The sequence below is a fragment of the Cervus elaphus genome, chromosome 5 (genome assembly GCF_910594005.1).
Source record: "Cervus elaphus chromosome 5, mCerEla1.1, whole genome shotgun sequence".
Taxonomy (NCBI): domain Eukaryota; kingdom Metazoa; phylum Chordata; class Mammalia; order Artiodactyla; family Cervidae; genus Cervus; species Cervus elaphus.
The window spans coordinates 54,450,023-54,472,491 of NC_057819.1; the positions used below are offsets into that span (position 1 = coordinate 54,450,023).

The 22,469-nt window shown below is 38.4% G+C and overlaps 1 protein-coding gene across 4 annotated transcripts in view; it reads right to left on the reverse strand.

Annotated features, from left to right (window-relative positions):
- INPP4B (inositol polyphosphate-4-phosphatase type II B) overlaps positions 1–22,469 on the reverse strand; it is an 839,852-nt gene that overhangs the window by 50,770 nt on the left and 766,613 nt on the right. For all 4 annotated transcript variants that reach the window (XM_043902501.1, XM_043902500.1, XM_043902504.1 and 1 more), the window contains 2 exons: positions 5,802–5,914; positions 2,255–2,409 (listed from right to left, as the gene is read on the reverse strand). In XM_043902501.1, the coding sequence (XP_043758436.1) occupies positions 2,255–2,409; positions 5,802–5,914 (268 nt within the window). The remainder of the gene's footprint in view (positions 1–2,254; positions 2,410–5,801; positions 5,915–22,469) is intronic.

A 22,469-nucleotide genomic window follows, 5' to 3' on the forward strand; every position in this document is an offset into this window, starting at 1 on the left:
ATATACAAGGGTCATAACTGCCTAGACTTGATTGTCTCAGGAAGATCAAGACCCTTGATATTTACTCTTCTAACAAATACCATACAGTGATTGTTCACAAACATTGTTCTAATCATGTAACACATATCAGTTCATTTAATCCTTGATACATTCCTAAGAAGGGCTACTATTATTAGCGTATTTGTTTTACATAAACAGAAGACTGAGGTACCAACTTGCCTCAGGTAGTAAGGCAGGATGAGACTAACTTCCTCTTGGCTGGTAAGTGGCACATGACCTCGGTTCAAACTCAGGACAGCTGGCTTCCAAGTCCCTTCCTCCCATCTACTCTGCCCTGTGGCCAGAGCTTATAAAGCTATGGGCTTGTAAGATGGTACCCAAAGGGGGAAGGTATGGAAGTTATTTAAGACAATAATATATCTTATTTCCCTTAAACACACACACACAGACAAGTCCTCACACTCTCACACAGTACTCACATGTACAAAAAACCAAAGGATAAATGTGTCAGATTGGAAATTTACATATATATATATATGTATAAAATCACCAAAGTAGTGGGGATATGGAAGTCACGGTCTTCAGTATTTTGGGATTAAATTTCTAGCGCCTTACTTTAGGTCACAATCCAAAACTGAACCCCCATAAATGTCATTAGCAAACATACTGACATATAATGTTAGTTCCTCCAGCCTTTATGCTTTACCAAAATATTTAGTTTTATATTTCAACATGTATATGACAGATACATCCTGTATTTACCAGCTGGAAAAAATACCTTTCTAATTTAAGGGTCCTCTCTTACCTCTACCTTAAATAAACAAGTAACAAATTCAACTTCCAAATTATTTTATGTTGGTTGACTCATTCTAGTCCTCTGAGGTCTCTGACCTGGAATAGCACATGCCCTGCCCTCCACACTGGCATCTTTGTTCCATCCATAGTGATATTTGTACTTCTCAAATGCACAACAGAACGTTTCATGCCCAGATCCTGAATCTTCCCTATGAGTGCTGAGAGATAATTTTTGAAAAGAGTCTTTTCTAACAACCAAACGTGTGTGTATGGCTGAGATGCTCATGTCAGGCCTCAAAGACATCCTCATACATTTATCCAAAAATTATGGTAGAACTCCACTGAACAAAGAAAATGCCAAGAGACATGAAATGGGGTAAAAGAGAGGGCTTCAGAAACCTCTCAGAAAACATACAATACAGAAAGATCACAGGCAAGCGTCACCTCACCACGGAAAGACCACAGCCGTTAAAAGAAAAGTGAAGCTAATGACATGCCAGATAAGAAGCAGCCTTTTCAGTGCATCATATGACATTCCTTTTTGCAATCTGGGAGCCTGTCCCATGTTTCCTGTTGTGCTTTTGAGTCAGTCTTTGTAGGAAAGAGGTAAGTTCACTAAAGTTTCTAATTAACGTATGTCCTTGCTGATAGACCCTGGGAAAGAGGCACTTCTTCCTTCCCATTATGGCTTATATTTTAGATTTAATTACTGTAGAAATGAATCAGGAAACATGACTTCAGGCAGAGCATTTTAAATGTCGGCAGAGTGATCATATTAATTCTCCATTTTAAAGGATCCATTATCCCATCTTTATGATGAGTGATGTGAAAATAATTTTTAGGAAAGAGGTTAAAGATGGGGAGACCCTACAAGCCATGGTAGGATGACCCATTTGTTGCCATTTTTTGGATAGTTGATTTGTTTGGATAAAGACTTAGTTTTATTTTATGTGTACACATAAGGACTTGTACATAAAGGAGCTGTACTCTTCAAATGTTATATATGAAAGAACCTGAGCCCTTCAACTTAGGTTTAAATCTGTTAATGAAATATATCCTCCATTCACATGATCAAAATCTGGCCACATTTTTTTATTGCCTAAAATGAATAGAGGAAATACTTAAAATTATTTTCTCTTTCATGTCATGAGCTCAAAGTCAAGGAAATGCAGTGAAGTTACTAAATGCTTGCTCCTCCAGTAAAATATGTATTAGGAAAAAAAAAAACTTAAAATAACCATAAAAGAAAAAATAAGGTCTTACTGTACAGCACTGGGAACTATATTCAATATCCTGTGATAAACCATAATGGAAAAGAATATGAAATGAATATATATATATATATATATGTATAACTAAATAATTTTGCTGTATAACAGAAATTAACACAATATTGTAAATCAACTACACTTCAATAAAAATTTTTAAAAAAGAAAGAAGTTGAAAACATGTGGGCTACCTTCTCATACAATCCAGTGCTCGGATAAAGAAGTCCTTGTGTAATTGATGCTCATCTCTCAGGATTGAGCACTGTTCAAGCGTCACAGACATCGACGTCCTGTCTTTGGCACTTTTACAACAGGTGAAACGAATGCCATTTAGTTTGCGACAAATCTGTAACAGACATAGACATGGTGTCTTGTTTATTTGTAGATTACTCTCGAGCGTCAGAGTCCTCTAAATACTCATAGTCTAAACTTACCAAATTTATGCTAATTTATGAGTCAACTGTTTCAATATGCCCTGTGTAATGGAAAAATAATACCTTTTCATTTCAAAAGTTGATGGAATAGATTTAATTTATCTCTTTGTACATGAGGTGTGGGGCTGTTGAAGGCATGTAAGATGGTAAATATTCCTCAGAGGCAGCAATGCTCTGAGAGGGTATCTAAGCTGCAGGGGCTAATGATAATAATCACAGCTCAGAAGTAACATCTTACTAGTGAAGGGGGAAAAAAACCTGTATTTCCTGGATAAGCCACTTGATTTGAATCTTAAAGAGCTAATATCGTCTCACATATGTTTGAAATAACCTTTGCTAATCTCTGTGGGATATTATGAGACTTTAAACATCCACATGGTGCCAAGTGCAGCAGATAAGGAAACCACTCATCAATGCAACTAACAAGAACTAGGACACCAACAATGGCCACTGTTAATTGCATATCCACTGTGCACTGGTACAATGCTAATAAATTTCACATAGATCTGCTCTTCTAATTTAACTGCACATGAACCCTGGAGGAAAGCATATTCATCTTATTTTACAGATGAGAAAACTGAACTTTAGATAGGTAAGATGGCTTATGCAAACAGAGCAGAGCCAGGGTGCTAACATCACTCTATCTAACAAGGACCAAGTCTTTAACTTCTGTCCCATTCTGCTTCTCTCTGTAACTCTTTTTTTCTGTGTAAGCCAGAAGAAGAATCTCTGAGTAGCAATAATTTATGGGCTCATTTTCTTCTAGGTAACAGGCAAATCACTCCATTCTTTTTTCTTCCCTAGCCCTGGTAATGCTCTGATATGAGATACCAATCATCAACATAGCATCAACAATGTTAATCAACATGCACTTAAGATACATTTAATGTGATGGAATACAGGTCTGCTTTATTATCTGCCATCAAGGAAGCCTTAACAGTTGCCTGCTTTGAAGAGAGGGTATAATAATACAGTTCATCAAGGGTTTTTACCATGATTTAAATATGACTAATACTTACCTTTAGGATTTACAACTCCTTAATAGACCTTAAGTAAATACTTTCTCACCATCTTTAACGTGGCTAGAGAAATGTGAGAGCATGATTTCAACATATAATCTTTTTTTATCTAGAAAACTCTAATGCTTTTAAATAAACAGTATTTCAAAATTTTTCATATAAAACAACAAAAGCTTTACTAAATTTATAATAACAGTATATAGCCCTCAGTGGTCACTTACGAGAGATGATCTTTAAAAAGAGTGAATATTCTTTAAAATGCACTGCCACAGTCATATGCAGCTATCCTATTAAGGAGATTTCATGTGTCAAATTTAAAACAAAGAGAAAGCTTGGGCAATTCCTTCAAAGCAGACTGGCTGGGTCTTCATTTCTGTATTTAGAGCTAAATGAGCTTAATTTAACATTTAATTTAACATTAGCTTAATTTAGTGTTTGGTATTTTTAAGTTCTCATTTTCAGCTTTAAAAATTCATTAAGATAAAATCAAATGGCTTTGCATTTTTAATTAGAATGTAAAACAGTAAAAAAGAAAAAGCAGTATTTCATTGCTTTAAAGAAGAAATAGAGACAAAAATAAAATTTTGTGGAAGATGTTGAAGGGAATTTCTATATTTCTTGAAGAGTAATACCAAGGTCCCTGGTTTACGAAGAGGATACTGAAACTCATGTATCACTCTACAGACATGCTATTTATAGTTAAGCCAATATTCCTACAGAATGTCAAATTTGCACATTATGGGTGGTGTACATTTATCAAGGCAGGCAAACATTCACTCATTCAGTGGGAAGTTGTGAGTAAGTCATATTTGACTGGTATATACATTTCAAAAACATTTTCAGAAACATGTAGGATTTATGGGAAATTTCTTTATATATTCAAATAAGAAAACTACATGTACTAGGAAAAACATACATTTGTGGTTCTATGCATCCTTAATTTACCAATTTACATGACTGCACAATATGTATATAACGACATATGTATATGTTCCTAAGTTGTCAGATAGCCTTGGGAAATGATCAAACTCCTTTTCTGCTATCATGTCATTAGTAATGTTGCAAAAATAACTTATGACCTGTCTTTGTGAAATTTTTCTGAGAATTAGCAACCATAGTAGTCTTTGAAGATGTAAAGAACAGACATGGGAGAAAGAACTATTAAAAACAACCTTCATGTAATGCAGGATGACGCTAAATGGGACCAGTGTAAATGAGCTGCTCAAAAGCAATCTTTCATACTGTTACCTTTGATGTTCTTCCCTGGGGCTCCAAGAGGGCATGAAGGAAAACCAAAGCAGCTTTCCCTCTGCCTTGTTCTTGGTAAATTATTTTATATATACTCATGGTAAATTATCCATTCCTTTTTCCCAGAAGAGAGTACGTAATATTGGACTATAATTGAACCATTTGTAGTAAAGCCTTTGTTTTAGATGCTATTGATAGAAAATGAATAGCACACAGGAGAAGATCTGTTACATTGAACTCCAAATTACATAAGCAGCCCTGTATGTGCAGTAAGTACAAATATGGCATGCATCAAAAATATCTCCAAAGCGTGTCCTTCCTGATGAAAAGATCCTTTCCTAGTGAAGGGATCTCTGGGCCTGAATGTTTAACAAAATTCATACGTTCATGTGAGCTATGCCTGAATGGCTGCCAGATAAGAGCTTAAAAATACAGGCACAATTTTCTCCCCCCTCAATCTTGCAGAAAAGTGGGGTGGGAAAGCAAGTCTATCTTTGACCTTGAGGGTGCCATTAAATGAGAAAAGACCATACAAAATATAGCTCATTACCCCAAGAGCCATCCATCAGTGATAAATTCTATGGCAATATCTAGATGAACAAGTGCATTTACAAGCTCATTAACAAAACACTATGTCCAGGAGCCCTACCGAGGCTGTGAGTCAGAGATCTGATAATCACATTCTGTTGAAACCATACTTCTCTAGGGCATCAACTCAAGACCTTATTGAGATGGGCAATTGACATTGTAACACACAATATCAAGAAAATCAAAGACACTTGGTTTTAACCTCAAAGTATCAAACACATCCTGAATTTATAAGAAAAGCCAATGAATAGAATTTTTTCTTGTTGAACACATCTTCTATCTTGTATTCTAGTCTATTGATAAGCTAGATGCCTAATCTCTTGGATGATGGAGAGTGACATCTGGTAACCCAAAGTGCAGAAGTTGGACTCCACAGAGCAGATACCCAATATGTTTGCTGATTGATCATCATGGTGACAAGGAGTAATATTTGACAGGAGAGTGCCTACCGTTGCAGCCAGCCACATGATTTCTACATTCTTTCTCTTTTTGGCTTGGATATTTTGATGGAGATTTTCTAGTAATCCTTTTAAATCATTTTGTTCTTGAAAATGTGAAATGTCTGAAAAAACAAGAAAGGAGGGGGGAAAAGGAAATTTGTGTTAGAGTTAAGCTGCCCACAGTGTTTTTCTTAACATATTTGTAAATGCAATTTCCAAAACAACAAATGCCACTTTGGAGCAGAGAGTATTTGAGGATAATCATACCTGGTGGGCTACAGTCCATGGGGTCACAAAGAGTCGGACACGACTGAGTGACTTCACTTCATTTCATACTTCCTTACCTACTCATGCGTCCGGTTTTATTCTTTACTTAGAAATATGCCTCAGTTTCCCTCATTCCCTACTGTGTATAACTGGTCACATAACACTCACTAAGAAGGGAAAAGTTTTAATGATGAGGGCTGCCTCACTTCAATGCAAGTATACGATGTGGATGAGGTGTGAGACACAACCTTCCATTTTTGGTGACCTAGCAGCTAGTCTGAATCACCAGATTATATCAAACTTAACATCTCGGACAGAGGTGAAATTTAAAGTTCAGCCAAAACACATGAAATCAGTTTCTACATAGAAAGATTCTTCAACCTAGGCAATACTGACATTTTGGACTGGCTAACATGTTATGGAGAGTGGGCCTATAGTCTGTGTTGTGGGATGTTAAATTGCATTCTGACCTCTATCATTTAGAAGTCATTAGTACCCTTGCATTGTGATAATCAAAAATATCTTCAGACATTGCCAACTGTGCCTTGTAAAGTCTATCTTGGTTAAGAACAAGTGTTATTAAGGAGCAGAGGTATGGGTGGAAAGAAGAACAATGCAAAAGGCAAAAGTTAATTATATGCAATAATTGAGGAAGGGAGCAGGAAGTGACTGACTGCTCAGATCTCTACATACTCATAACTAGAGAATGGGTAACCAATGGCATATGGTTCATATTTAAACCTAAGGAAATGTACATTATGACACAGTGTCCCTGAGTCTCAGTGAGATAGGAATCAAGTTTAGAATATAGAGATGGACACAAAAAGTCTAAGTGAATGGTTGGGTTAGCACCATACTACACTCTACCATGAAATCCACAAGTTGAGGGATGAAGAACTCCTGAGCACTATAACTGAGGCTAAACGCAGAAGAAAATACATAAGAACAATATGTACTATACACAGGCTATCTTGTTACATTGAAGAGATAGATATGTTCCTGAATTTGATCACATTAAAAATGACACAAATAAGCTTTACTTACAATGAAGCTTTGCACTTTACAAAATTTTACTAGATAGTCCTTTTATTAAAATAATATATCTAAGTAGTTCTTGACTTCAGCTCCAGAGAGTAGAGGAAATACTTCCTAATAAAATGTATTTGCAATTTACATCTACCAAGAGTGGAAGTGGTTGGTGAAATGGAACTAAGCATTGAAAACAATTATATACCATCTTAAATTTCATGTCCACAAAATAGAAGAAGGTCAGGACAATCTAGATTCATATCCTGCTTTAGGGAGGTGAGATTCAAATTTTTAAATAAATATACGCATGATTCCACTTTATTAGTTCCTACATGGGAAAACTGTCAAAAGTCAATCTTTTACTGTGTTCAGTAAAAAATTCAGTTCAGTTCAGATCAGTCGCTCAGTCGTGTCTGACTCTTTGCGACCCCATGAACCACAGCACACCAGGCCTCCCTGTCTATCACCAACTCCCGGAATTTACTCAAACTCATGTCCATCGAGTTGGTGATGCCATCCAGCCATCTCATCCTCTGTTGTCCCCTTCTCCTCCGGCCCCCAATCCCTCCCAGTATCAGGGTCTTTTCCAATGAGTCAGCTCTCTGCATCAGGTGGGCAAAGGATTGGAGTTTCAGCTTCAGCATCAGTACTTCCAATGAACACCCAGGATTGATCTCCTTTAGGATGGACTGGTTCGATCTCCTCGCAGTCCAAGGGACTCTCAAGAGTCTTCCCCAACACCACAGTTCAAAAGCATCAATTCTTCTGTGCTCAGCTTTCTTTATAGTCCAACTCTCACATCCAGACATGACTACTGGAAAAAACCATAGCCTCGACTAGACGAACCTTTGTTGGCAAAGTAATGTCTCTGCTTTTTAATATGCTGTCTAACTATATATGATTCTTTTTTTTTTCTTTTCTAATTTTTTTGGCCACAATGTGTATGTGGGATCTTAGTTCCCCAACTAGGGATAGAACCCACACCTCATGCATGGGAAGCAAGGAGCCTTAATCACTGGCTGACCAGGGACATCTCAATGATTCTGTTGAGAAAGAGAAACTTTCCCTAAAGACCTCTGATACACAGAGATTTGAACAGGACACAGCCTAAGGATACAGGGGAGGAGGAGGGATAATACAGAAGGCCTTGAAGAGAATTGCTGAGTCAGCTCAGGACTCCCTAGTTAATGGAAGATACTAAGGACAATAATGGTGCCTTCTAATTGATGTTTACAGTGCAGGAGGAGTAAGTCAGGTCTGCCATCACTGCTCTTAATGCTGATAAATGGCAAACAAAATAAAACCCCAAGAATCCATGACTTAGAAGAATAATCAGCAATTTTAAGTGATGAAAAGGGTGTATCATTGACTTAGTGCACTTGACATTGTTGAAAGGAAAAACTGGTCATATTAAAAAATGAATTTATTTATATAACATTGTGTGTGTGTGCGTGAAATTATTTGTGTACCACAGTGTGTGTGCACGTGCTTGCCTCTCTATGAAACTGCAGGCAGAACAAGACACCTGTTTAGATACTAACAGTGTTCATCTTTGGATTGTGAGACTTAGGGTGATTTTTCAACTGCCTTTAAAAATATATATATATATATATATAATATTGAAATATAACTGATTAACAATGTGTTAGTTTCAGGTGTAAAGCAAAGTGATTCAGTTATACCTAAACATGTACCTATTCCTTCTCAAATTCTTTTCCAGCTTAGGCTGTTACAGAATATTGAGCAGAGTTCCCTCTGCTAAACAGTAGATTCTTCTTGGTTATCTATTTTATTTATTTATTTTTTATTTTATTTATTTTTTTTTAAACTTTTATTAGTTGGAGGCTAATTACTTTACAACATTGCAGTGGGTTTTGTCATACATTGACATGAATCAGCATGGAGTTACATGTATTCCCCATCCCGATCCCCCCTCCCACCTCCCTCTCCACCTGATTCCTCTGGGTCTTCCCAGTGCACCAGGCCCGAGCACTTGTCTCATGCATCCAACCTGGGCTGGTGATCTGTTTCACCATAGATAATATACATGCTTCAATGCTGTTCTCTAGAAACATCCCACCCTCGCCTTCTCCCACAGAGTCCAAAAGTCTGTTCTGTACAACTGTGTCTCTTTTTCTGTTTGCATATAGGGTTATTGTTACCATCTTTCTAAATTCCATATATATGTGTTAGTATGCTGTAATGTTCTTTATCTTTCTGGCTTACTTCACTCTGTATAATGGGCTCCAGTTTCATCCATCTCATTAGAACTGATTCAAATGAATTTTTTTAACAGCTGAGTAATATTCCATGGTGTATATGTACCACAGCTTTCTTATCCATTTATCTGCTGATGGGCATCTAGGTTGTTTCCATGTCCTGGCTATTATAAACAGTGCTGCGATGAACATTGGGGTGCACGTGTCTCTTTCAGATTTGGTTTCCTCGGTGTGTATGCCCAGAAGTGGGATTGCTGGGTCATATGGCAGTTCTATTTCCAGTTTTTTAAGAAAGCAATCTATAGATTCAATGCAATCCCTATCAAGCTACCAATGGTATTTTTCACAGAACTAGAACAAATAATTTCACATTTTGTATGGAAATACAAAAAACCTCGAATAGCCAAAGTAATCTTGAGAAAGAAGAATGGAACTGGAGGAATCAACCTGCCTGACTTCAGACTCTACTACAAAGCCACAGTCATCAAGACAGTATGGTACTGGCACAAAGACAGAAATATAGATCAATGGAACAGAATAGAAAGCCCAGAGATAAATCCACGAACCTATGGACACCTTATCTTCGATAAAGGAGGCAAGGATATACAATGGAAAAAAGACAGCCTCTTTAACAAGTGGTGCTGGGAAAACTGGTCAACCACTTGTAAAAGAATGAAACTAGAACAACTTTCTAACACCATACACAAAAATAAACTCAAAATGGATTAAAGATCTAAATGTCAGACCAGAAACTATAAAACTCCTAGAGGAGAACATAGGCAAAACACTCTCCGACATAAATCCTCTATGACCCACCTCCCAGAATATTGGAAATAAAAGCAAAAATAAACAAATGGGACCTAATGAAACTTAAAAGCTTTTGCACAACAAAGGAAACTATAAGCAAGGTGAAACGACAGCCCTCAGATTGGGAGAAAATAATAGCAAATGAAGCAACAGACAAAGGATTAATCTCAGAAATATACAAGGTTATCTATTTTAAATATAGCAGTGTGCACATGTCAATCCCAAACTCCCAATCTATCCCTCACTCAATTGCTTTTTTTATGTCATTTGAGACACTTACAATAAATATGCATTGCTTTAAAATAGTAGTTATTTTAAAAGCAAGGGAGAACAGAGTACACATGTATAAGAAAAGGGGGAAAAAACCCGAATTCTCATAATACAAGGACCTGACCTCCCAGTCTCCAAGGTCAGCAGGGTGGGATAGGTTTTTAAACCATTACTAACTGCAGTCAAGTGTATGCGGTCATATGCTATGACACAAGACAGTAAAATAATATTAGGGGTCTAAGAAAAGGAGTGGCCAATTCAATGAAGAATAGTTGGATCTGGAAGGGTTTCTAGAAAAGGTAATGCTTTGTGTCTACTGAGAGCATTTTATGCTGAGAGAGATCAGCAAAGGCGTGGACCTGTGAGGCTGTAGTGCAGAAACAGGAAACGTGGGAGTTCACCATGTCCTTCGGGAGCATGATCTCAGAAGCAAGAATTGTGAAGAGTTTTGCTACTACTATGAGATATCTGAGCTTCCTCCTTAAAAAATGGGAGCACCTGGTGAATTTTAAATACGGACATAACCATATTTGAGAGGTCCCTGAGACACTTTCCGAAATCACCTGGTATAAATGACCTTCAAACATTTTTGAAAGCAATACCAAAGAATTTTACTTCATATAATTCTCCAGTTAGGCACATGTTTATCCCTTTGTAAGAAACATTTTATGAAATCTATTTATCCTTGGGCTTCACTGGTGACTCAGATGGTAAAGAACCTGCCTGCAATGCAGGAGACCCAGGCTTGATTCCTGGGTTGGGAAGATCCCCTGGAGAAGGGAATGGCTACTCACTCCAATATTCTTGCCTGAGAAATCCCATGGACAGAGGAGCCTGGCGAGCTACAGTCCATGGGTAGCAAAGAGTCAGACAGGACTGAGTGACTAACACTTTTATATTCACATTCCATGTTATTTTCTTTTGAATGTTGGTCCCAACCCACCAAACTGATTTAACATCTATAGGGTCAACATAAAAAAAAAAACCTAGCAAAGCATGGATTTAAGGCAATCCTATATTCAAGATGTTTAGGTGACTGTTTCATAAGGTTCAGAGTCACAGGAGACAAGTCAAAAACCCAGTGTCCCCAGTACTGTGCCAGTAATTTTCCTCCAAACTGTGTTAGTGTCTTCACAGTTAGCTGGTGGTATAAAAAAGCAATTCCAGTGTTAACACAATAGACCAGCTTCTTCAGAATTCTGAGAATCCAGAACAAAGCATAATAACTTTTCAAAATGATTTAGTTTCATAGTTGATGTGAAGATTTTTAAATCAGCCACTTTAAACAGACTACAAGACTCCTAAAATAAGTCAAACAAATGGCCATCCTTTGCTCATTTCTACCACAAAAAGACGGTGCTTTCAGATACATAGAAATTATGTTCCATAGAAATTTCACCCCTTCTTCTTAAGGCATGCTTTTTAGAAGGAAGACATTTGATGATCTTAAATTTTTCAAGCCACTGTTTCTATTTCTGAAAGATAAAACTTGCTTTATTCAGAGCACACCCCATCATCAGTCCATCACTTTGATTGCAGCCAATTTTTTTTAACCTGACACAAATCCTGCAGGCCCAGGAATTCCAGTCTGGTTCTAGAAACACGCAAAGTTAGTAATGACTAGATAGGTGAGATTTCAAGATATAATGATAGATCCTGAAATAGCAACTGAAAATCCTGCTATACGTGGAACGTGGGTTGGTTTTGTTACTGAACCAACCGGGGTCTGCTCATCCATTTGTAGGGAAGCTAATCTACTGACTCTGAGTTGAGGTGAGGTCAGTGCTGTGTTTACTGTGGGGCACCAAGCAAAGGGTCCTGGACGGCTAGTGCTCAAAAAGCCTGAACTCCCCAGCTGACCTCAGCAAAGCATTTTAAAGGCAAAATGAGGGCGTGGCATCCCAGGGTATGTGATCAGCTTGTGCACAATTCTCTGATTGGTTGATGGTGACCTAACAGGGCAGTGTCACAGGGGTTAACATCATACCTTAGGCGTCAATAGGTCTGGGGGTTACATGCTCACGGTGGTCAGTAATTGATTTCTTCTGTTTGGTGGGGGTTTTAATATTTGTAATACAACTCAGAAATGTGCATCAGATACTGTTATCTGAGTACTTCGGAGAGGAACTACAGCAGAGTGTCTAGGGGAGGGGTGTGTCCCATGAAGGCCTCATATGGAGCATCCTGCTCAGTTACAGTTCGAGACTTAGAATGAGTTTCCTCCAATGTAAATATAGCTGATAAATGTTGCTTTTGATACCCACTCCTGCATTACTCTAGGACTGAATTTAGACAGAGCAACTGAATCTCTATACTTATCTCCATAAGAATATTTTTTTTTTCAAGCAGGGTTTAAGAAAGTAATCAGAAGGTGAAAGGTACAAGAATTTACATTGCATTATTGCTTATATTAAATAGCAGCAAAAATCTAAATGATGATTAAAGAGAGGTAATCTGCCATATATTTGTATATCTATATAATGACATGGAATCTTATTCCTTGTACCTCAGATGGTAAAGAATCTGTCTGCAGTGCAGGAGACCGGGTTCAATCCCCAGGTTGGGAAAGTACCCTGTAGGAGGGAATGGCAAACCATTACAGTATTTTCTTTTTTTAACTCCAGTATTCTTGCTTGGAGAATTCCATGGACAGGGGAGCCTGGCAGGCTACGGTCCATGGGATTGCAAAAGTCAAGACACAACTAAGTGACTAACACACATACAAAATGAATAAACATGCTGTATGTATTAACATGAATGCATACTAAAAACTATATTGAGCAAAAAAAAAAAGATTCAGACAAGATAAGAGCAATAATATAAAGCCAAATGTGCAAAACTGTACCATATTTTTATGGATACATACATATAAAGAATATAATCTGAGAATATAAAATACCAAATTCAGGATATTGATTTTCTCAGGGAAGGAAAAGTTAGGGATGCGAACCAAACAGGTCACAAAGGAGATTTCCAGTCTGTCTAGAAATACATGTTTCCTATAAAATTTCTGAGACTGACTGATGGGTTCCAACATGTTTGTATTTTATGAATTGTGCTTTTTTGTTGTTACTTGAAACTTTCATAATTCTTTTTAAAGAAAGCACTGAGCCAAGATTCTAGGAAATGACTTCTAATGCCAACTCCATCCCTGCTTTGACATTTTGTCACACACAAGTGGTTTAACCCTCTGTCCCTGCTTTCTGAACTGCAGAGTAAGGACAAGAACTCCATCATGCTTCATCAACTTGAGGTGGAAAACAATGAATAAAACTCTTGGCAGAAGAGGTAACATTATTAAATTCTGTGTCAACTCTGAAAAACAGAGGACGATATTTGTGTTCTTAAGAAAGAGCTCATAGTCTTGGATAGAAAGCTACTTTCTCAGTCAAAAGTCAACATTTATCCAAAGTAAGAAATATGCTCTGACGCAGTCACAGGTGCACACACAGTCATGATTCCAAACATTTCCCCAAAGCCAGTGACTGTTCCTTCACCACTCCCTGATGGGACAGAGCAGCTAAGTTCAGAGTCACTTTGCAGTAGCTACTTTTGCCTTGTTTTGTCAAATGGGATTTCTTGAACAACAACAGTTCTGAATATGACATTGACCTGATTCAAAGGCAGGGTGCTGACAAGTGAGAGGAATGAGACCATGAACTCTCAGCTCACTGAACTGTGATGCTAATGAGGCCAAGGCAATAGCTGCATCACCTCACGGTCAAGTGACTTTATGTTGCCAGAGAAGGTTCCAAGATGAAATGGAATTTACAGCTGCCTTCCCATCACCTTCCATCCATTTCTCCATGGGCAGCAGGCACAACATTAACAAGGATCCCTCTCACCCCCATTCTGAAGTCAAGTGGTATAATCTCATCCCCGTTGAAATCAGGACTAGTTCAGGAATGAGCATTTAAATCTCAGCCAATTGGAACTTGACTTTGACCTTAAAAACTGTTTCAGGGTTATGTAAGTGACCTAAATTGTTCCAGATAAGTGGGGGTCAGGCCTCTGTGTGGCAGAAGAGGAGGAAAGCTCTTTTAATCTCTTTACTTTAACATACAATTGACATGGGCTTCCCTGGTGGCTCATGGGTAACAAATCCATCTGCAATGCAGGAGACCCAGGTTTGACCCCTGGGTCAGGAAGATCCCCTGGAGGAGGGCATGGCAATCCACTCCAGTATTCTTGCCTGGAGAATCCCATGGACAGAGGAGTATGGCAGGCTACACTACATAGGGTCACAAAGAGTCAGACATGACTGAAGTGATTGAGCAGGCACAGTTGAGCATGGAGATTAGAAGGGGGATAAAGTCAACACTAAGAGTGATGGAATAGGGGAGAAAAGTATCTTTTTAGTGCTTCTAAGGCACTGAACCAACCCTCTCAAAGGGTTGCCTACCTTACCAATGACATTTTCAATTTTTTTTCAGTGATGCCAGGTTGAGTTAGGGTTTCTGTCACTTTCAACCAAAAGCATTCTAAGGTACGTATCTGGTTATATAGGGATTTGACACTGACCAGCCATATTGCAAATGTGTAATGTTGCATTAGAGGTGAGGAATTACAAGTAAGTAGGCAAGACACTTACTCCTTGGAAGGAAAGTGATGACCAATCTAGATAGCATATTAAAAAATAAAGACATTACTTTGCCAACAAAGGTCTGTCTAGTAAAGGCTATGGTTTTTCCAGTGGTCATGTATGGATGTGAGAGTTGGACTGTGAGGAAAGCTGAGCACCGAAAAATTAATGCTTTTGAACTGTGGTGTTGGAGAAGACTCTTGAGAGTCCCTTGGACTGCAAGGAGATCCAACCAGTCCATCCTAAAGGAGATCAGTCCTGGGTGTTCATTGGAAGGACTGATGCTGAAGCTGAAACTCCAATACTTTGGCCACCTGATGCGAAGAGTTGATTCACTGGAAAAGACCCTGACATTAGGAGGGATTAGGGGCAGGAGGAGAAGGGGACGACAGAGGATGAGATGGCTGGATGGCATCAACGACTCGATGGACATGAGTTTGTGTAAACTCCGGGAGTTAGTGATGGACGGGGAGGCCTGGCATGCTGCGATTCACGGGGTCGCAAAGAGTTGGACACGACTGAGCGACTGAACTGAACTGAACTGACTGAGGAGTACTTATGGAAAGCATCCCATCCATCACTTCTACAGTGATGGTTTTAAAACATCTTTGTTTTACATTATTTGACACTGCTTCTATTAAGAAGATGGCATCTTTGTACCTTCATCTGGAAGCTGGGTGGGCTTGTGACTTTGTTGACAAATAGAGTATGGCAGCTGTGATGCTCTGTGATGCCGAGGTCATAAATAACCATGAAGCTGCTACCTTATTCTCCTGGAACTTTGCTGTCTATACTCCCTCTTTGAGGGAATCGCCTATGGTAAATCCTGTACTATGCTTGCAGAGGCCCAAGTCACGTGGATGGTCTTATTTAAGTATGCTAGTTAACAGCTTCAGCTGAGCCCGGCTTTTGAGCCATCCTAGCCCAGGTGTCAGAATGAGTGCAGAAGCCTGTAGATGACTTCATTTCCCAGTCATTTAAAGAACAGCAGCGATTCTTCTTTCCAAGTGACATTCCAGATATCTTGGAGTGAGGACAAACACCCCCACCCTCCCTGTCTGAACATCTAACCTACAGAACCTGTGAGCACAAATAAAATGATTCTCATATTAATCAGTAAACATGGAATGATTCATTACCTAGTAATAAATTACCAAATCAACTACAGTAAGGAAAAGAAAAATTTGGAAGGGACTGTATTTCTAAGTATGAAAAAACGAACATATGAAAAACAATGCTGAATACATGTAAATCCAAGGCAGATTTATGTCAATGTATGACAAAAACCACTACAATACTGTAAAGTAATTAGCCTCCAACTAATAAAAATAAATGAAAAAAAAAAACAACAGCAAAAAAAAGGAAAAACAATGCTTTTATAGGCCACTCTGGTTAGTACTATATTCTGTAACATTGTATCTTTTCTATAATTGATTCTGAAATAATTACAGTTAACTATACTAGCAAGCAAACAAATGCAATTAGCCAAAAGCCAATGAGATGTCTTAAAATTGGAAATTATGTTTTTGGGGGCTATAAAATCCTGAAAATTATGAAGAAAAAGCCCCACTGAAACCATCTTTCCTTGAATTGTATTTTCAATTTATAATTTATGAAAAAAGCAATATTAGAAATCAAATATCAAACTCCCAACATGATCAGAACTGAATAATACTTTTGGCCTATATACTTTCATTGTTTCATCTTAAATAAACTTCAAGGTTGCATCACCCATAACAAAGAAAAAGACACACTTCAAAATTAATTGTTAAAATATATTAAAAGTAATGTGTTAACAATTCTTTTAGAATTTCCACATTCACTATTGCACATTGAAGGCTTTGGGACTTGGTGTGTAGGGAGAATAATATAACACATTCATATTTTTCTATTTTCTTTCTTCCAAAGAAATCAGTCATGATTTAATTTCAGAATCTCTGAGCAATCTAGAGTCATGTTGAAGGCTGGGAGATGGACTGTTGGCAGGTGATACTCAAAAATTTAAGTTCTGCTTTCCTCTAGACACAGAGCTATTTTTATTAATGGAAAATAGAAAATGAGAGTATGAAAAGGGTTTTTATGCAAATAAATCCCCAGGTCAGTCTTCCTGAGAAGACTGGTTGCACTGCTTGGATTATTTTTTGCCTGCTTTCAAGTGGCCTGGGTCCTTAGCACTGAGGAGCATTGGATGGTCACCTTTTCCCCTTTCAACTCAATTTCCAAGTTCCCCGCATTTCAGAAAGTAAGAAAATACCTGTTGAGAGCATGTTCTACACACAAAAATCCGAAGACCAAAGAAAGAATAGATTTCTCAAAGCTTAGGACTGAGAGGGAAGCAGCTTTGGGGGTAACTTCAGCACCCCAGCTCTCCGCCCATGTAAGAGTCAGGCTGCCCCCTCTTAAATATACCAGGGTCAAATGGGAGCCCAGAGAGGCAGACACATAACACGGCCTTCTCCACAAAAGAAGGGTTCACCTCTGCCACGGCCCTCCTTTTTCTGATAATGAAGAAGTAATTGACTCCAAAACCACCAGAACAGAGGAAAAAGAAAAGGGAAGGTAGTTGAGAAGAATGGGCTTTTCTCCAGTGGTCTCTGAATTACCTCTTTAGGTTCCTGCAGGCAAGTAAGAATGAGATATTGAAACAGACTCACTGACTTAGAGAAAGAACTTACGGTTACCAGAGTGGGAAGCGGGGAGGGGAGGGACAGACTGGGAGTTTGGTATTGACATATCACACTAGTGTGTTTAAAACAGATAACCAACTACTGTATAGCACAGGAGACACTGCTCAATATTCTGTAGTAACCTAAACAGGGAAATCATTTGAAAAAGAGTAGGTATGTGTATATGCATAACTGAATCACTTTGCTGACACCTGAAACTAACATGATGTTGCTAATCAACTATGCTTCAATATAAAATAAAAATTAAAAAAAGCATGAATCTTGAATGTTTCACACTATATAGAATAAGATAAAATAAATAACTCCTGAGGTATTTAAAAAGTCATGAATGAGGTAAAACAGAGGAAGCAGATTTCGGAAATGAGGCTGCTTTGCAAGGCTCTAAAATGAAAAGAGGTAGTAAGAATATAAGGCCTTCCTTTTTTTTCCTTTTATATAGCTCCTTTTTGGCTTGAAGTGACCTCTAGTTTGATAATCTAGGATTCTCATGTATTTATAATTTATTGACAGTAACAAAATGTATTGATCTATGCACGTTGCCATAGTTCCCTTTTCTGATGCGCCTGATAAAGATAATTTTATCTTTGAGTCTCTGATTTGTGACCCCCTACCTGACTTCAAAGAAGAGTTGTGCTTTATCTGGAGTTGTATTCTGAGAAACTGGAAGCATGAAGAAAGAAAAGTAGTTGGGGAGGTGAACTGGAATGTAACAAAGGCCCCTGCACTCGTGGTTCTTGGAGAGGCGAAATGGTAGGTAGAGGGGAAATGTTTGGCAGTGATTTCTCAATAGATGAATGAATTACACATTTGGAAAAAAAGCATTTCAAAAGTAAAATAAGTTGCTGTCTCCTCTTTGATGTTTAATTGAAAGTTGGAACTAATTTTTACTTATCTTTATTTGTTGGGCACTTTACAGGATGTGGGCTTCCCTTGTAGCTCAGTTGGTAAAGAATCTGCCTGCAGTGCAGGAGACCCAGGTTCGATCCCTGGGTTGGGAAGATCTCCTGGAGAAGGAAATGGCAACCCACTCTAGTATCCTTGCCTGTAAAATCTCATGGACAGAGGAGCCTGGTGGGCTGCATTCCATGGGGTCGCAAAGAGTTGGGCATGACTGAGTGACTAACACTTACTTATAGGATGTGATACTATCTTGAAACTGAATTCACAGGAAACTGGCATCAAATCAGGTCAAATTCAGATCTTTATTTTCAAAAGGGAAGACGAGTCCTAAGATCTCTAATACACCCCTCACACCTCACTGTGGGACCAATGAATTATCCTAACAGTGGTGATTTCAGGAGCTCATCCTTATGAGGGTGCTCTAAAAAAAAAATGTACTTTTTAAAAAAAGATTACCAGAGAAGCAATGATTCATACAGATACCTATATGGATAGATCCATATAGACAGCTGGGCTTCCCTTGTGGCTCAGCTGATAAAGAATTCACCTGCAATGCAACAGCCCTGGGTTCAATCCCCAGGTTGGGAAGATCCCCTGGAAAAGGGAAAGACTACCCACTCCAGTATTCTGGCCTGGAGAATTCCATGGAATGTATAGTCCATGGGGTCACAAAGAGCCAGATATGACAGAGCGACTTTGACTTTCATATAGATAGCTACAGAAAGAGCTTTACAATCAAATTTAACTAGATCAATGTGTGTACACAGGAAAAATAGAATTCTCTTGAGAAGCTCAAAGCACATACAACCATTATCTTATCTGTCTTGCTAATGTTCATAAGTGCAGTGTGACAACTTCTCATCCTGGAAACTGACACTGAAAATATTAACTTCCTTTCTCCAGTGAGATAATGGTAGATGATGAACAGGTACATAAGGATTAATTATTCTCATTTAGCTCATAATGAAATGGAGACACTCAAAGCAGCAAGTGATTCACCTAAATGAACTTTTAATTGAATTCATATCTTTGGATTTCATGCCATTTGGTGCATACTAAATAGACTGGTTTACTGGGAGTCCAGCTAATCTTCAGTGAGTGGTGAAAAGTCTAAAGAAAGAAGACCCCACTGAGAAGAAAGGAATGTAGAAAAATGGAAGGATGACTAAAAGGCTAGAAATCTGAGCCTTGATCCACACAAATTGGAGAACAGGGTTGATGGATCTGATTTGTGAGGGGCATGAAGTGACAAAGAAGATGCAGAGATCAATGGTGACTTGAACAGGGAGGTGGCCATTTGCATGTGTGTATGCGAGGATGTGTGTCTATCTTTGCTATTTGCAGCATTGTTTGTATTTATTGCTGTGATTCACCCTACAAGTTAAGAAATACTAGAAGTCTGTGTCTAGTTTTACATGATATGGAAAATTGAAATTGAATAGTTTTGTATCACTTTTTGAAAAGATACAGGTCTGCTTTAAGAGACATATAAAATTTAAAAATTATCTTAATCTATATCAACATTAAAAATTTTAATAGGTCAGTACATCAGAGTCTCTTCTGCAATGAACTGAAAATAAATTTTAAATTCAGAAGATCAGGGTCCTTCAATAGCCGTGGAAGAGTAGCAGCATAAGAAGTGAGAAGAACATTTAACTGGTAGTCAGAAATTAAAGAATTTATCCCTGTTCTCCCATTACCTGGGTGTGTGAATTTAACAAAAGCTATCCAGGATACCAAACTCTTCATAACCAATTATAGGGTTAAACTACATTAGTGTTAATCTTAACTATGTCCTGAGGAACACATAGTTAAGAAGATGATGAATATTCTATGGGTTTTTTGGTAGTTCTACAATGAAATAAAAATGCTACTTTAAACAAAATTAAATAAGTTTAGGTACTGTAGATTATGGCATAGTGGTAAAGAATCCACCTGCCAATGCAGGAGATGCAGGAGACTTGGGTTGATCGCTGGGTCAGGAAGATCCCCTGGAGAAGGGAATGGCAACGCACTCCAGTATTCTTGCCTGGAGAATCCCATGGACAGAGGAGCCTGGTGGGCTACAGTGCATGGGGTTGCAGAGTTGGACACGACTGACCACACATGCGTGCGTGCACATACTTAGATTAGGGTTGGCAAACCATGGCTTGCAGGCTAAACCCAGCCAATTCTGTGTTTTTATAAATACAGTTTCATTAGAATTCAGCCAAGTTCATTAATTTACATATTGTTAATGGCTTATTTTGCACTTCAATGGCAGAGTCCAGGAGTTGTGACAGATCACATGGCCTGAAAAATCTGAATTATTTATCTCCTGATCCTTTACATAAAATGAATGCTTGCTGTGCTATAGATCTTAAAATTTTCAGTGTGATCAAGTGAAGCCCAAAATCATTTGACTATACAATTCTTTCATTCCCCAACAATTATTAGTAGCAAGAGTATTCTTTGGAATACTTTAGATTATTTCCAAGATCCAACTGTTCCCTGATTCTTCAAAACATTTGTTGTTCACTTGTTGAATTGTGTCTGACTCTTTGCAACCTCATAGACTGCAGCACACCAGGCCTTCTTGTCCCTTACCATCTTCAAAACATCCGACTAAACAAATGACCCAATCTATCCCACTCACTCATTCATCATTCAACAAATATTTACAGAGTATAAGGTATGTGCCAGACAATATTTTTGGTTATTGGGAAAAAAAGTCAACAAATAGACAAGGAGCCTTGTCCTCATGAAGCTTATGTTTTAATGAGGAGTTATAGCCAAGCAAGGTACTTCACATATTGTATACTAGATAGTGATAGATGTTAGAACATAGATAGAAAAATAAAGCAAGAAGGGGACCAGGGCATTAGAGATCGGAATTGTCAACAGGGTAGTCAAGAAAGGCCTTACTGAGAAAGTGACATTTGGACAAAGACTTATAGGAGGTAAGTGTTTTAAATGGTGGGAAACATATAAGGCAGAGGAAACAGCCAAGGGAAAAATTCCTAAGAAACAGCTAGAGGTCTGTGTGTGGCAGAGTGAAGCAAGTGATGGAAGGAGGGAAAGACAAACAGAGGGAAGGAGAGAGAAAAAGAGATAGGAGAGTGGAATCATAAAATCAGAGGTTTTGCCAGATTATGGGGAGCTTTGTAAGAATTTAGAGACATTGTAAGAATTTAGATTGTTACTTTGTAATAAAAAACAAGGGGCTATTGGATGGCTTTAAAGAGAGACATGATCAGATTTTCATCTTTAAAAGGTCACCGTGGCTGCTGTGATCAAAAAAACTATTGAAGGAGGTGGAGAGAGGAAACAAAGAGAACCTGAGAAGGTTTTTGCCTCATCTGGCAGCAGGAGGAACAAGGATTTGCACACAGTCATAGCAAAACAGGTGGAGAGAGCTGGTCATACATTTTGAAAATAGAGCCAATGACATTTTCTGATGGACTGAAAACGGGGTGTGAAAAAAAGAGGAGTCAAGGGTGACTCTCATTGTTTTCCAAAACAAGAAAAAGTTAGAAATGATAAAAACGGAAATGCAGAAGACAGCGGGAGGAATACATTTTTAAGGGCGCATAAGGAACAGAGTTTGAGGTGTTGAACAGGATGGATGAGTTCAGGGACGAGAGATGGGCTGGGGATGCAGGTATGTGTGTGTGTTAGTTGCTTAGTCATGTCCAACTTTAAGTGACCCCAGGAACTGTAGCCCGCCAGGCTCCTCTGTCCATGGGATTCTCCAGAATCCTGGAGTGGGTTGCCATTCCCTTCTCCAAAGAATTTTCCCAACCCAAGGATTGAACTCAGGTCTCCCTCACTGCAGATGGACTGTATGGAGGTGGATAATGAAAGGATGGTATATAAAGCAATGAGGCTGTTCAATAAGGGAACAGAGTGGACATCTGTGGACTGGAGGCTGGTACCC